The 16,392-nt window shown below is 40.9% G+C and overlaps 1 protein-coding gene across 1 annotated transcript in view; it reads left to right on the plus strand.

Annotated features, from left to right (window-relative positions):
• Window positions 1-16,392, plus strand: part of CDH18 (cadherin 18) — a 396,260-nt gene that overhangs the window by 190,440 nt on the left and 189,428 nt on the right. The window contains exon 4 of the mRNA XM_066579192.1: window positions 10,220-10,387. Coding sequence (XP_066435289.1) covers window positions 10,220-10,387 — 168 coding nt within the window. The remainder of the gene's footprint in view (window positions 1-10,219; window positions 10,388-16,392) is intronic.

Here is a 16,392-nt window from a genome sequence, read left to right on the forward strand (position 1 = left end):
TACAGTCTTTATTTCTAATCGTGAGATCTCATCATGCGGTATGTTGTGCCATTTATCCTTAAAAGAAAATAGAGCTGTGTTCGGATTAAGAACTCGTGCTTTCCTCTGGTGAATAAATTGCTATATGAAAATAAACATGATTGCTGTTTGTCATATACAACAAATATTGGATTAACATAACACCTTTGAAGAGCATGAAAACACATTTCCTATGACTTATAGCTTTCAGTAAATCATTTGCATTTGAGGATTTCAGAAAACCTATCTAGGTAGGCTAGAGATAATCAAATGAAAGGACTCAAAAGCCAATTGTGATAATGCAGCCAAGTACGAGCTTCAAGTATACAAATGTAGTAGTCTTTATCTTGACTGCCAGCATGAAATGTGGCTCGGTGTTCAACATTATTTGCGCAACACAAAGTAAATGAGTAGATGAAATTTTACACTAACAGACCTACTCGCTGGTGAGTATAACAATATGAATACAAATAAGGAAGATGGAAGAATACCTCTGCAGTGCCACCTGTTGAGTAGCAGCATTCCTTCAAATCAGTGCTTGACCCTTTATACAGGTCTGTACAGCAATAATAGGGAATTAAAAGCCAAGCCAGAATTCCATACACAGACAGCTGTTTCAGGGTTTTGTGCCCCTCATCAGTGTGCAGTAGGATCCTGGCTTGGCTAGTGAGAGGCCTATGACATGGGTTGGGAAGGGTGACATCATTCCTTAGGGGGAGCACTAAGATGGTGAATGGGGAGACTTATAAGTCCATCCATGCTCCTCTGGGTAATATGCAAATAAGGAAGATGGAAGAATTTCCTCTGTAGCGCCAACTATTGGATGGCAGCATTCCTTCAAATCGGTGCTTGACCCTTTATACAGGTCTGTACAGCAATGATAGGGAATTAAAAGCCAAGCCAGAAATCCATACACAGACAGCTGTTTCAGGGTTTTGTGCCCCTCATCAGTGTGCAGTAGGATCCTGGCTTGGCTAGTGAGAGGCCTATGACATGGGTTGGGAAGGGTAACAACACTCCTTAGGGAGAGTACCAAGAAGGGGAGTGAGGAGACTTATAAGGCCATCCATGCTCCTCTGGGTAATATGCAAATAAGGAATATGGAACAATTTCCTCTGTAGCGCCAACTATTAGATGGCAGCATTGACTCAAATCATTGCTTGACCCTTTATACAGGTCTGTAGAGCAAGGTATGTGGGAACCAGCTAACATCTGCTCTAATTAAAAGCCTTGGATATATTGTACTTACCCTGTGTATATTTTGTAGTCTTTGCACCAAAAACTAAATCAAACATGTGTCTGTGAATTCAGTTTTGCTCTCGATCTGGACCTAAATGGGGTTTTTTTTGCATGCTGAGTCTCCTATCTACAACATCATGACATGATAAAATCTGGATTTTACATTTTAGCGTAAATGTAGGTTCTATAATAGTACAGGTCCGTTCTTACTAGTTCTACATAGTTGAAATGGAATAAAAGCATAACATGAGGTGACAATAAGGTATTTTTATATTAACCTGATAGTCTGATTGGCATACTAACAAATATTATGCCTGGAAATAGTATCTTGCATACTGGAAAAGTAAATCTTTTCATGCGCATAATTTACAAAACTCTTGAATGGAACGTGTTTTGGTAAATGGCTGTTTTAAGCTTTTCCAAGTGTAATATATTTAGATTTTAACACATTTCTGTAAATACTAATCACAACGTGTGTGTATTTTTAACAGATGGTAATTCTTAAATGGCTGTTATTCTTTACTTTAAGGGAATTTAATCACAGGCAGCATTAAATGTGCAGTTTTAAATTTTGCAGAACTAGAAACTACATCTGCAAAAGGCATAAATATATCGGCTAAATTTATTTCATCTGGGAAGTGCTATACTTTGCACATCTGGTTAGCTCTGCTCTTGATCTATAAGATAGAATCTTGAAGTGTTGTGCTAAAAATATGTATGACTATTGACATTTAATTCTAAAAAGAAAAAGCATGTGAACCATTTGATATCGCATGGATTTCTGCACTTATTGCTGATAAAATGTGGTCTTCGCACCTCAAGCACTTACACCAGCAGGCCCATCTGCCGGGACACACCACCTGAGATTAAGAATGAAGCTGTGACGGGCAATCCCTAGTGTGGCCTACTAACCTCCCCGGTCCTCAGCCTTTTCTGTTGGCAAATATGGACAATGTTCCGATAGCAAATATGGACAATGCTCTATTGTTTTAGAGATGGTACAACACATGGGTGGTCTTAGATGAGATAAGCATAATAATGCTCATCTAGGCTACGGTCCGGCTGGATTTTTGGACATACTTAGCCCAGCTCATCTTCCTAACAATTTATAATGCTAAGCCATGAGAATGACTAGATATAGGAAAAAAAACACCCAGGGACTCACAAACCCTTGAGAGAGGCACACTTTCAGAATTATTTGCATCTCATCCCAAGGTGGGTTCATCCACACTATCTGGCCTGCCAAATTCAGCTGACTCTCTGACCAGCTAACTTCAACTCCAGCAGAGTCAAGAGAATGGATCCCCTGGTATCACAGAACCTCAATCCACCTTTCTCCTTTGAATTAAGGCTATATTTAAACAGGAATTTTCTATGGCGGTCAGGGACTTTGTGGACCAGATAAAGGACCTGGGTCACCGAACAAATATTTTGGAATGTAAATAGACAATATTATTGAAGCTATGGAGGAAGATAAAACTAGGAAAGAGGAACTGGGATCTAGACTAGAATTTCTGGAAGCTAAATATGAAGATCTATAAAACAGATATTTAGTAGAATCCAAAATATGCATTTAAAATCTACCAGAAATGATAGCTGCCCTAAAAGAAACTGCACTTAACCTCTTCTCTGCCTTACTTCGGAATGTGGACCAAAATTCTCTATGAATTGATAGAATCTAGAGGGCCCTTGCTTAACCTCCAACTCGAGATCTTGAGATGTGATCCTAAAACTTCATTGCATGCTGAACTACTATCTTCCGCTAGACAGCTGGTCCCACTACCTGGCCTTCCATCTTTCGCCCAGCTCTTTGTGGATATTGCACCAACTACATTAACTAAATGGAAAACACTAAGGCAGATTACTGAAGCTCTTCAAGCACTAGGGTAAATTTGAAGTATAAGTGGGGTTTGATATTTGTCCTGGTCTTCCAACATCATGGCATATCCTACTCAGCTAAAACACTGGAAAAAAACCCACAAGCAGCAGAGAGTGCCTAGATCTGTGTTACTACTCCACTTATACCTAGGGGCCTATCCCCACATCCTAGAGATATCTGGTCCCTAGCATGCTCACCCTGATGAACATCCAGATCAGCTACTGATACCATCCAAAATTAGATGGTTCCAACATCTTGAGAAGACTACTAACTGCAACAAATTTTTGGAACTGCTGGAAATAAAGAGGCCAATTGCTTGAATTTTAGGAGCGGAATGTTGTCCCATTCTTGTCTGATGTAGGATTCATGCTGCTCAACAGTCCTGGATCATCTTTGTGGGATTTTTCATTTCACAATGCTTCCTATTGATGACAGGTCTTGACTGCAGGCTGGTCAGTTCAGCACCCACAATCTTTTTCTGCAAAGCCATGCTGTTGTGATGGATGTGGTATGTGGTTTAGTATTGTCTTGCTGAAATATACTAGGCCATCCCTAAAAGAGACGCTTTCTGAATGGAGCATATTTTGCTCTAAAACCTCTATATACAGCTCAGCATTGATAGTGTCTTTCAAGATGTATAGGCTGTCCATGCCATTGGCACTAATACAACTTCATTAGAGATGCAGGCTTCTGAACTATGCGCTCATAATAAGCTGGGTGGTCCCTTTCCTTTTGAGTCTACAGGACATGGTATCCGTGATTTCCAAAAATAATTTAAAATTTTGCTTCATCTGACCAAAGAACAGTTTTCTAATTTGTCTTCGTCCATTTTAAATTAGCTTTGGCCCAGAAAAGACGCTGGCATTTCTGGATGATCTTGATTAGAGATGAGCGAGCACCCAAATGCTCGGGACTGCGTTAATCGAGTCGAGATTTTTGTAAAAATTGAGAGCTCTACTCAAGTAATGAAGCCCATTGACTACAATGAGAGACTCGAGCATTTTTGTATGTGGGACACCGGGTGTCGAGCCTTTCTTTCTTTTTCCCTAGGTTCTCTCTCTCTCAAAAATTTGCCATTGACGCGCACTGCGTCACGGCGGGGAGGGGCCAAAACAGGCACGTCACAGCGGGGAGGAGCCAAAAACTAGGGCGGAGTCAAACACGGCTTGACGCTCATTCGAGCTTAACTTTTTTCCTGCAGGTCAGTATGATTATGATATATATATATCCTACTGAGCAGCAGGAAAAAGTTATAGTGTCATTTATACTGCATGGTGAATGCTTTGAAAAAGAAAAAGTTGTATCTGTGTGCCTCCTCCAAAAAATAAATTAAAGTTGTAAAATGAGATCTCATATGGCTATGTTGGTGACAAAAGAAAAAAGTTATAACTTTTAAAGTGAAGATGAAAAAACAGAAAGAGAAAAATTGTTACGACCTTAAGTACCAAACTAGGATTTAATAGATACCCTTTTAGCTGCAAACACCTACACCAAATGTTTCCTGAGCTGCAAATAATATTTTTACAGGATTAAAGAGCGATTTTGGACATTCCTCCCTGTAAATGTTTCAGTTCATCAATTCTTCTTGGATGACTTGCATGCACAGCCACCACCATGCCGGTATTGAAAGTTCTTCCATATCAGATTAGGGGGGGTTGAACTGTTAAGAGCCCCAATGTTCCTGAGAAGGAGGCCCCTGTGTGTTCGGAAGTGAGGCAGCAGTGGCACTGACGGAGATAGCTAAAGTCAATCCTGAGACAATCTCTCTAAGGTTGAGATTATGGCTCGGACATTCCAAAGCACAAATCTTTTTCAACCATTGTTAGTTTATCTGCTTATGAGTTTTTTTCATTGTCTTGTTGCATCACTCAGTATCTTTTCAGGCTGAGGTTATGGACTGCTGCCCTTACATTACCCTGTAACTACAGCTTTGAATTCCTTGTTCTGTCAATGATCACAAGGAATCTAGACCCTGAGGCAGCAAAGTAGCCCCAAACCATGATACTCCCTGCATAAGCTTCACAGTCGGGATGAGGTTTTGGCTTTTATGTGCAGTTTTCTTTTTCTTCCAAAGATGGAATTAAGCATTTGTGCTAAGACACTCCAGTTTTGTCTCATCAGTTCATAGAACACTTTCACAGAAGCATTGTGGATAGAGATGAGCGAGCACGCTCGGATAAGTCAGTTACTCGAGCAAGTCACGAGTAACTGCATTCTTGTCCGTGCGTGCTCAGGGGGGGTGGTGGCAGGGGTGTGCGGGGGGCAGCAGGGAGTAGTGGGGGGAGAGAGACAGAGAGATCTCTCTCACTCTCTCCCCCGCTACACCCTGCTATCACCCGCTGTCCCCTGCCGCTTCCATCGAGCACACTCGGACATGAATGCAGATACTCAAGAAGAGCGAGGCTAGCTCGAGTAACTGACTTATCCCGACGTACTCGCTCATCTCTAATTGTGGAACATCTGGGTGTTCTCAGCCAAACTTCATACAGGCTGAAATTTTGTTTTTGGACACCAGCTGCTTCCTTTGTGGTGTTTCTCCATGAACACCATTTCTGCTAAGTGCTTTTCTAAGACTAGACATGTAAACAGAGGTTTTTGCAGTTTATACAGTTTTCTGTAGATCTTTTCATGTTACTTTTTTTAATTGACTCTTTCAAGATTCCCCTTGCTCTTGGAGTGATCTTAATGGAATACCCACTCCAAGTTGAGTAGCAACAGTTCAGAATTGTCTCCATTTGTAGAATTGTTTATCCAGGATCAACTTGGTCCTTAGCTTTTGTAGACTTTTTCAGCTTCATTTATTACTAAGACATAACAGATTTTTTGAAGTCTTCTGAAAGTTGTTAGCATTAGACCATTGTTCAAATAAAGCAGCCTTTCCTAAGAAGAACAGATTTTTCAGTAACCGGGCATGATATATCTTCATTTAATATGCAAAGCACCTGTGAAACTCTTATTTCCAATAAAATTTCTTTAATTGAAACACTTTTTGTGAGTTTTTGGAAAAGTCATTAGAAAAAAGGTTTACTTATTTTTTTCTCCCTACATTGTAGCTATTCACTCAATGTGCTAAATAAAAAAAGCATAAACTATAAAACTGTGTGCGCTATTAGTTTAGTTAGATTGTGTTTGCCCACATTTTAGTAGTAATCAGTGCAGAAATCCAGATATATTTACATTTTTAGCAGCATTTTTGCTGAGGCCAGTTAATTGCTTTTAGTCTGCAAGAACATATGAATAGCTATACACGTAGCATTTAGGTTTGTTTCATTATGGTTTTTCATGTTTTTATAGTCAGTGTTCAGCATTCGGTGGTAATGCATTTTCTTGGCATTTTAAAGACTCGTATAAAAAACATTACTTAAAAACCATCATTAAAATGTCAGTAAAAACAATATAAAAACATAAAACTTTTGAAAACTGCAGGCATTTTGTAGACTTAAGTCTTAAGTGCAAATAATTCTGTGTAAACTCATCTTTAAGTTCAGGGTAGAGATAAAACTTGCCTGTAAACATAGTAGTAGTTTATAGCATAGCTAAGAAGTAAAATAGATTGTGTGTTTCATATTACCAAAGTTTTAGCCGGGCATTCTTTTACAGGTTTTTAACAAGAATCACTTGCAAAAACCAAATAGAAAAACCACATCAGTAAAAAATGGCATCAGAGAATCAAAGCCATTTGTGTTGGTAAGCTAGCACAGCAGTATATGTAGAAGCACCCCAAGGGGCTGGTGAATACATTTTTTTGCCAAATTAAAATTAAAACAAACAAACATGTATCCTTGACTAAATAAAGATTAGCATTCCAGATAATGTACAAGTTAGAAGACTGCAGCTTGTTTCATACATATCTAATCTTATTTGACATTTTATATCAGAAAAGTCAGTACACTATTAAACATGACTGTTAAAGGATAGGGCAATCAACAAACAAGATAGGTGAATACATAAACATAAATCATGAGCATTTAGTATCCTCAAAACCAAATCAACTGATAGAACACTCTGAGGAATATAAGTCAAAACTAATCAAACATGAAATAAAAATAATAATGAAGTAAATAGCGAAGATAAAGAAAAACATGCCATATAAGGTTCATATTGGCTTGTCTAATATGCAAAAAAATATTACTTCAAAATGAGATTAGCAATAGGCCAATTACTGACTCTCTTAAATTTCAATAATTTTAACCCAGAGTTATATTTATTTTCCCTGTGTGCCCTTTGTTCACTTTCTTTCACTTTTCTACATTTGCAAGATTTTTTTAAGCCACTTCAGTGAAACTTTTGATTGTTTCATTAGGGATGTAGTTACCATGCAGGGCAAATTGGTGCAGTTAATCTAGCTATAATACCTTATGCTTTATTGATAAAATATCTACTCCAGCGCCCTGTCTCCCATGGCAATCTTGAGCAATGACTGGACTTGCCTACCTGAGCAGTGGTGTAGTAATAGGAGTGATAATTGCAGGCCCCATAAGCTTAGGTCACCCAAGGCCCCCCTCACCATACACATGAACGTAAAAATGACAATGTGCTACCTGGGGTTATAGGCCAATACATTTCATCACAAGATTTTGCTCAGGTCAACTCTTATTCTAAAACCAGCTCTGATGAGCCAAATCATATAGTAGATCGAAAGTCATTGTCTCTATTCATTCCTATGAGACTCACATTGCAGCTCTCATATAAAGAGATAGGGAAAGTGATTTCCAGTCCAAACAACAAATGCTATAGGATTCAGCAAGACGCACTACAGCTCAGGTTCGACAATGGGGTACAGGAACAAATATCTAATCAATAAAGCAGTGGATAAGTAGATTAACTGCCCAATATGCACTGTACTGAAATTGCACTCTGGGAAATTAATAAAGTTTCTATGGAGTGACCCTTTAACATTTTAAACTGTTCTATTATGTACTCCACTCGCTGAAAATGTAACTTTTAAGATATATAGTTAAAATTGTGTAATACTGGGCAAATACTAAATTGTTAAGAAATTAGTAAGTACAAAAAATGGGTAATAATGTCTGTGAACTAATACCTCAACCACTGATATTAACTACAGGACCTATACTGAAAACTATACAGACTATGAGAACCTTATTTAATCACATGCCAAGAAAGGACCAACAAATCAGTCCCACTAGTGCAAAAAGAAGGATACACCCCGAATATAAGTAGAAGCAATTGTATGGAGTTATATGTACATCAGTCACTATTCCATACAATATATCTGACCAAAACTCCAAAATAATCCCCTAGGTAGAGCTCAAAGAAGTGGTATTAAAGGGGTTGTCCCGCGAAAGCAAGTGGGGGTATACACTTCTGTATGGCCATATTAATGCACTTTGTAATATACATCGTGCATTAATTATGAGCCATACAGTTATTCACTTACCTGTTCCGTTGCTAGCGTCCTCGTTTCCATGGTGCCGTCTAATTTCAGCGTCTAATCTCCTGATTAGACGCGCTTGCGCAGTCCGGTCTTTTCCCTTCTGAATGAGGCCGCTCGTGCCGGAGAGCTGCTCCTTGTAGCTCCGCCCCGTCATGTGTGCCGATTCCAGCCAATCAGGAGGCTGGAATCGGCAATGGAATGCACAGAGCCCACGGTGCACCATGGGAGAAGACCTGCGGTCCACCGTGGGTGAAGATCCCGGCGGCCATCTTCGCAAGGTAAGTAAGAAGTCACCGGAGCGCGGGGATTCGGGTAAGTACTATCCGTTTTTTTTTTTAAACCCCTGCATCGGGTTTGTATCGCGCCGAACGGGGGGGCTATTGAAAAGGAAAAAAAAAAAACGTTTCTACGCGGGACAACCCCTTTAAAACCCTAAGCCTTAAAAATAAATGTCTCAAAGGGTTAGATAAAAAATGAAAAGGACACCTACATGAATAATAAGCACCACTAAACAAATGGATAAATGTAAAGTAACTGGCAATAGGTAAATCTGTAAATGCTCTGTACTAAAGTAAGAGAACAGAACTAAAAAACTGGCAGTGAAGAAGGCGCAACACTCCAGGTTAAAGCAAATAGGAAGTGACCAAAGGTTTGGGAAACTTCTCCTTTTATTTATAAAGTACATGATCATTACTTTATTAAATAAAAGGAGAAGTTTCCCAAACCTTTGGTCACTTCCTATTTACTTTACCCTGTAGTATTGCACCTTCTCCACTGCCAGTTTTTTTAGTTCTGTTCTCTTACTCTATCACGCCCATCCAGGTGGTGCGTCATCTGGTCAGGCAGCACCTCCACTATTGAAGTCACCACTTCACTCTCTTCATGACATTTATAGTATCATTGTTCACAACAAACATAACTGTACGGGTTTTGCTCCACCCCTCTTTTTCCTCCCTGTACTAAAGTAAGACCTTGCCAGACTCAACTGGCTAAGACTGCTAATTTGTTCCCTGATTCAACATGTTTCCCTATTCAAAAGAAAAGACTAGCTCACAAGGAACCAAAAAATAAAAGTTAAGGATAGAGAGCCAAACTAGTGTACATTAAAATGGAGCGCCAACAATCCTTGATGATCAGTCAGCGGAGGATCAGGTAATGCCAGTTAGTCCTGTCAGGACTTAAGAACCTGAAGCCTTGCCTGCATCTTACGAGGCTCAGCCCTTTCCCCCAAGCAGGGAGAGGACTGTCAAAGCTCAGCTCCAAGACCTGCTCTGGCTCCAGCCCCGGCTGCGCAGAGCGGACCTATGGCCTACTGCCATTCAAAGAACTGAAAAAAGGACTGCTCAAGCCACCAAGGGTAATAATAAAGAAGTGCTGAGGATAAAGCCTTAAAGATCACACGATTTAGATAAAAAGCCCCAACAGTAGCTAATTCAAACCGGTAACTAGAAAGACATAATGAAAAATATCCCACAACACATATCACAATACAAAACAACAAATACCTGGTGAATTTACTAACAGTTACAAATCCTAAATAATTAATAGCCAATTGTTGGATTTCAGTGAGCGGTGTTGGTAATAGATGGAATCTTCTCTGCCATTTGGTGATAGGTCCATTATGTACATGCATCTTCATGCTACAGTATCTCCTTGTTTTGACATTGATCTCTCTTGTTTTGTAGGAGTTATTAGGACAGCGCTACCAAACATGGACAGAGAAGCTCGAGAACATTATTCTGTTGTTATACAAGCAAAGGATATGGCAGGTCAAGTTGGAGGACTCTCTGGATCAACTACTATCAACGTCACACTAATTGATGTCAATGATAATCCACCAAGATTTCCTCAAAGTATGAAGGTCCTTTTTCTTTATTCTTCTTAAAAAATTACTACAAATATATTTTCAATGCATGATTTGAAGTGTTGTTTTCTATCAGGGCTTTAAAAGAGCTCATTTTTATCTGAATGAAATGGGGTTTACGAGACTTTAATATTGTTGCTTTAGTTTGGTATTGCAGCTTACTGCAGCACAGTCTTATCCAAGTGAGTCTGACTGAGCTTCAGTAGTATACACAGCCATCAAAGGTCTACCTGGTACAAAAGGTGTAAGCTGCAACACTTGTCTAAGAGTCAGGGTCGCTTCAGTCAACTGATCATTGAGTGTGCCCAGAGTTATTCTCCCATGATCTGATATTCATGGCTTACCCAAAGGATAGGCCATCAGCATTGAAGGAAACCTGTCATGTCTCCACAGCAACATAAACTAAGTTATGGTGCTGTTAGGGGAGGTGACAGGGAGTCGGGTGATGCTTTTTTTTATAATCACCCACTACCGCGATCCAGTACTGTCAGCTGGTGAAGTTGACACATAGCAAGAAAATCTGACTCTTTTCAAGCTCATGTGTGTACACTGTCCCATAGATTTGCATAGAAGAGTGCATGGAAATCTGAAAAGAGTCAGATTTTTGTGCGCCACGCGATCTTCTCTGGGTGACAGTGCTGGATCGTGGGAGTGGGTGGGTATAAAAAATACATGACCCAACTTGGTTTATGGTGCTGTGAGGATGTGACAAGGTCCCTTTAAGGTCCTGGAAATGCTTTTTAATAGAGATTAGAGATGAGCGAGCGTACTCGGTTCGGGTGTTTTTGCACTCGAGCACTGCTTTTTCCGAGTAACTGACTACTTGGACGAAAAGATTCGGGGGGCGCCAGGGGGCGGCGTGGTGGAGCGGGGGGAACAGAGGGGAGCTCTCTCTCTCTCTCTCCCCCCCCCCCACTCCCCTCTGCAATCCCCACTCACCCGCGGCACCCCCCAAATCCTTTTGTCCGAGAAGTCAGCAAAAACACCCGAACCGAGTCCTCTCGCTCATCTCTAATAGAGATTTGTTTCTAAGGTTTACAGGTTTTTACTATAAGTTAAAGAAGACCTGTTAGCAGTTCTGACATTTCTATGTAAAAATGTATTGTAAGAAGCAGAAATATTATGCAGAGAAATACGAAAGATGGCAAACCTCTTATCAGGGCAGACTACTGTTTCATTCATTCCTTAAATTTCAGTCCCATACAGACAAATATTTTATTGTAGCAAGTTATGAACTCTAAGGCTATGCGCACATGTGATATTTTGGACGCATTTTGAAAATGCAGCAAAAAATGTTGTAAGAAAAAGTATGCTTGTTTTTTCTAAAAATCTCATACATTCTTTTAAAATCACATGTGGTTTTTGGGTGCTTTTTTTTTTTACATTTTTGTCATGGTTCACAAATGCTTCAAAAATATAACAAAAATATATCTAAAATGCCATGTGTGAACGCAGCAGAAATTGAGTTCGAGGGTGAGTGCAGATACCCTAATTAGTAGAATATCAAAGAGGACTTCTATTGTAAAGTTTAATTAAGTTTCCTTAATGGACTACTATGTACTTAGACTACTACTTAGATTATGTCCAAAAATCTATGTTTATCAAATAGCAGTATAACAAATATCTACTAATAGTTCAATCCAGCAGTAAGGGCTTATTCAGATGACTGTATGCACAAATGCGCTTGCTCCTATGCAATGTATTTGCACAATGAAGGAGTGTTTGTTGTGTGCGTGCCTGTTCAAATACTGTGGCACTGTTACTTCACATGCGGGAATCACCCCCTGCCCTGATTTAAATGTCCAAATGAGGAGGCGGTGTTCGCGGGTATGAACAGTGTTTTGCACATACCTGAGTATACATTTGTGCGTATTTCCATGCCCACATAGGCCCCACATTAAAGACCTCTAGTGCGTAAATGTAGACCAAATTAGAGCATGATATTTTTATTTTTCGAGTGCAAAAACGAAAATGAGAGAACCCATTAAAATCAATAAGATTAATTCTCTGCGTTTTGCGTGCACATTTGTGAATAAGCATAAGGCCACTCTTACACAGCACCTCAGAAAAATTTGATCGCGGTGCCTTGCCACGTTTTTACCTTTGCTTTCGGTGGCAGCTCCTTGCGACTTACAGTGGGTTTTAACGCACCCCATCATTGTGATGGGTGATGACTTGCACTAAACACTGAAAATAGAGCAGACTGCATTCGAAAATTGCAGCACTGGAAAGCGCCTTCCGGCACCGGAATCGGGCGCATGCCTGCGAGACCCCATTGAAATCAATGGAGCGTTATACTGCGATTAATTTGGCGTTCAAAACGCAGTAAGAAACGGATGTGTGAGAGCAGCCTAAGACTGCTGTTGCACTGTTTTGCAATTACACTATAAGGGCTCGGTCAGACGAACGTGTTTTACATGCTACTACAGCAGCATGTAAAACCACGCTTCTATAGCAACCAGTAGGTTGCTATGGAAGCGATCACACAGACCCTTTTTAGAATCGGAGAATCTGCGATTCTAAAAAAGAATGGACAGCGAGTGCCGACTTGCCTGCCAGCTCTGTGGTGCGCGCTGTCCAGGGTGCTTACCATAGGCTCCTATGGGAGCTGTGGAAGCAGGCTGCCCACACTATGGACGTGTGAACAGGCTACTCCGCAGAACTAGAGGCAGCCCCGTTCACGCACAGGATGTGAGTGAGGAGATTTATGAGGCCATGCATGCTCCTCTGGGTATTATATGCAAATAAGTAAGATGGAACAATACCTCTGCAGTGCAACCTATTGGATGGCAGCAAACCTTGAAATCAATGCATGACTCTTTAAACAAGGCTTTAAAACAATGATTGGAAATAGGAAACCAAGCCAGACTCCATACACAGACAGCTGTTTCGGGGTGTTTGCCCCTCATCAGTGTGCAGTAGGTTTCTCACTTGGCTAGTGAGAGGCCTGTGAGCTCCACACATCTTCTAGGTGCTCTTCTTAAAGACACCCCTCCTGACTCACGCCACAGGCCTCTCAGAAGCCAAGCCAGAAACCTACTGCACACTGATGAGGGGCAAACACCCTGAAACACCTGTCTGTGTATGATTTTCTGGCTTAGTTTCCTATTCCAAATGGTTGTTTTAAAGACTTGTTTAAAGAACCATACATTGATTTGAAGGAATGCTCCCATCCAATAGGTGGCACTGCAGAGGTATTGTTCCATCTTCCTTATTTGTGTGTACTGCTTTTGACACCCACCTACCATTGTCACCATTAGCAATGGTGCCATGAACAATAAAACTGGACTGTTACAGAGTGGAAGCGGGTTATCTTCTACGATGAGTTTGGGCACTGACGATGGCCGTGTTTGAGTCCAGAGACCTAGGGATGAGTGCCTCAATCCTGCCTTTGCTGTGGAGCAGCACACTGCCCTCACTGCTGGTGTGATCGTCTGGGAGGCCATCACATAAGACTGTCAGTCAGCCCTTGCAGTGGTACGAGGGACAATGACAGCTCAGCGATATGTTCAAGATATGTTCAAAATACCCTGCAGCCACATGTGTTGTCTCTCATGGCAGGGCTTCCAAGAGGCATTTTCTAGCAGGATAAAACTTGGGCAAGGGTGTTACAGGAATGCCTCCATAACATTACCACGTTGTTGTAGTTTGCCTAGTTGCCGTATTTATCGCCAATAGTACATTTTTGGGACCATCCAGGATGACTACTTCAATACCCTATGGGCTTTTATGCTCTAGAGGCTCAGTTACAGCAAATGTGGATCAATAGACCACAATATAGCATATAAACCCTGTACACCTCCATGCCTGTCCATATCAAATCTTATATCCAAGCTAGAGGTGGCCCAATAGGGTACTAGAGCCTCCATGCCCACCCGTATTACATCTTAAATCCAAGTTAGAGGCAGTTCAACAGGGTCTTAGAGCTGCTTATCAAATGTTCAGCTGTCTGCAATAAATTATCCTTTTACTCTGATATTGCACTCACTTATATATCAATGTTACAATCACACATAGAAAGTTTCATTCAATTCCGACAACTCCTTCTAGGTGCTTAATTTTTTTTGGCAATGAGTGTATAAATGCAGACATAGTTACAGGTGGGGAATAGGATAAGGACAAGAATAACCATTGCATCTGTTAATGTTTGTATTCCCCATGAAAGTTCCGCCCCCATCCCGCCCCCTCCCATTGCAATCAGCTAGAGGGGAGGAGAGAAGGGGAAGGCAGTTTAGCAGTCACGCTGCTTAACTCCCTCCCACCTCCCTTCTCTGGACACTGTCATTGGCTCCCATAGGAGCCCATGCAGCCACCGACGTATTCCGGCCCGTAAGATAGTTCCAGGACTAACTTTTTTTCCGAAGTAAAAGCGCCGGGCACTATATTGGCCAGCCGGTGGATGTTTTACGCCTTGGGAATACGGCCATATGATCTGAGGCATTGGAATGCAATGTATCAGATCGTAGCGTATATCTGCCGACCATGAAAAGGGCGGGCCGATATACGCTCATGTGAAAGCGCCCTTAAACTAAGTTTTACTATAAACTATGTCCTTATTGTGGCATACATGTATTGCACAGGCTGGAGGTCACTCTTGCACTGTGATGTACATATACATAGATCTGAAGGATTATGCCAGCACAGGGGCTGACTTACATCAGCAGTGAGTGTATGGTGTAATATTCTGCTGGCATCCTGCTGCAATAAGCTTTATTAAAGATAACCAATTGGTAAGCATGGTACCTGATTGGTTTTAAAGAGGGAGAAGGTTCCCTCTACAAGCCTATCCACACCCATGAAACACAAGTTGCAATTGTAGGGTGCCAGTGGGTTGCCATGGTAGCCATGGACAAAAAAAGGTCCCTTAAGCTTCCAATGTCTGTCAGTCCCAGAGGCCGTGTAATATAGTGCTTGTTAGAAAAGCAATGACAAGCATAACACATTGCAACACAGCAGAATTGAAATGTATTATAGAAGAAATCAAAGCCTTGCAAGTTCAAGTACCCTGGAGGAACTAAAAAAAAAAGACGTTTTAGAATGTTATTGAAACGTTAATTGAAAAAAATGACAAACCATTCTTTTTCAAAATGTTTTATTGTGCTAAAGCACTGAGAAAAATACACTACACAAATTTAGTATTGCGGAAATCATAAAGACCTTTACAATTCAATTAACATTGTATTTATACCTCAACAAACAAAGAACACTACCAATGAAATAATGACAAAATTGCTGTTTTTCTCTAATGCTACTAAAATGTGTTATGTGTTAAAGGGGTATTCTGGGACTTTACCATTAATGATCTATCCTCAAGATAAGTCGTCAGTAGTTGATCAGTTTGGTCAATTGCTTTGAATCCCTGCAATCAGCTGATATCAGGCCAGCTGTCAGTGCTAAAAGAGCCAGAAGCAGATCGCTCTGTCTGTAGTGCAGTGGCCCAGTTTGGTAATTCAGCAGCCAAAAAGGCAAACACAATTCTGGGATGTATTGTGAACCGAGAGCAAGGCAGGTGGCTTGGTCTCCGCAACCAGAAAGAACGCACACGGGGTGGTCAAGTTAAGAAAAATGTATTTACTACAGGTTAATAAAGTAGTTAATGGTAAAAGAACAGGAATAAGGACAAGCACAATACACAGTATAGTTGGAACAATTCAAGTTGGATTTCACAATATATTCCACGTTTACTATGTCCACCTCCACAGCACGGACACTGAAAGAACAATAGTCCCAAAACTATCCCTAACTGACCCTAACTTCACATTTGGGTGCGCACCCCTCTTACCAGTGGTCCGGGTGGACTGCTCACAGTTTGTAGAAGCGCGCGTTGGGGCCCAATGTCGTCCCTTTCTAGTATAGCGAAGCGTCCTCTCCTCACGGTTATCACAACATCCGAGGCAATAAGATCCTTCTCAGCAGGCAGGAAAACAAAATGGATGAAATGGGATCCAACAGCAAGTAGCTCAGCACCCTGACAGTCCTGCAGAATCCATACAC

This window comes from Eleutherodactylus coqui, chromosome 9 (genome assembly GCF_035609145.1).
Source record: "Eleutherodactylus coqui strain aEleCoq1 chromosome 9, aEleCoq1.hap1, whole genome shotgun sequence".
Classification (NCBI taxonomy): Eukaryota; Metazoa; Chordata; class Amphibia; order Anura; family Eleutherodactylidae; genus Eleutherodactylus; species Eleutherodactylus coqui.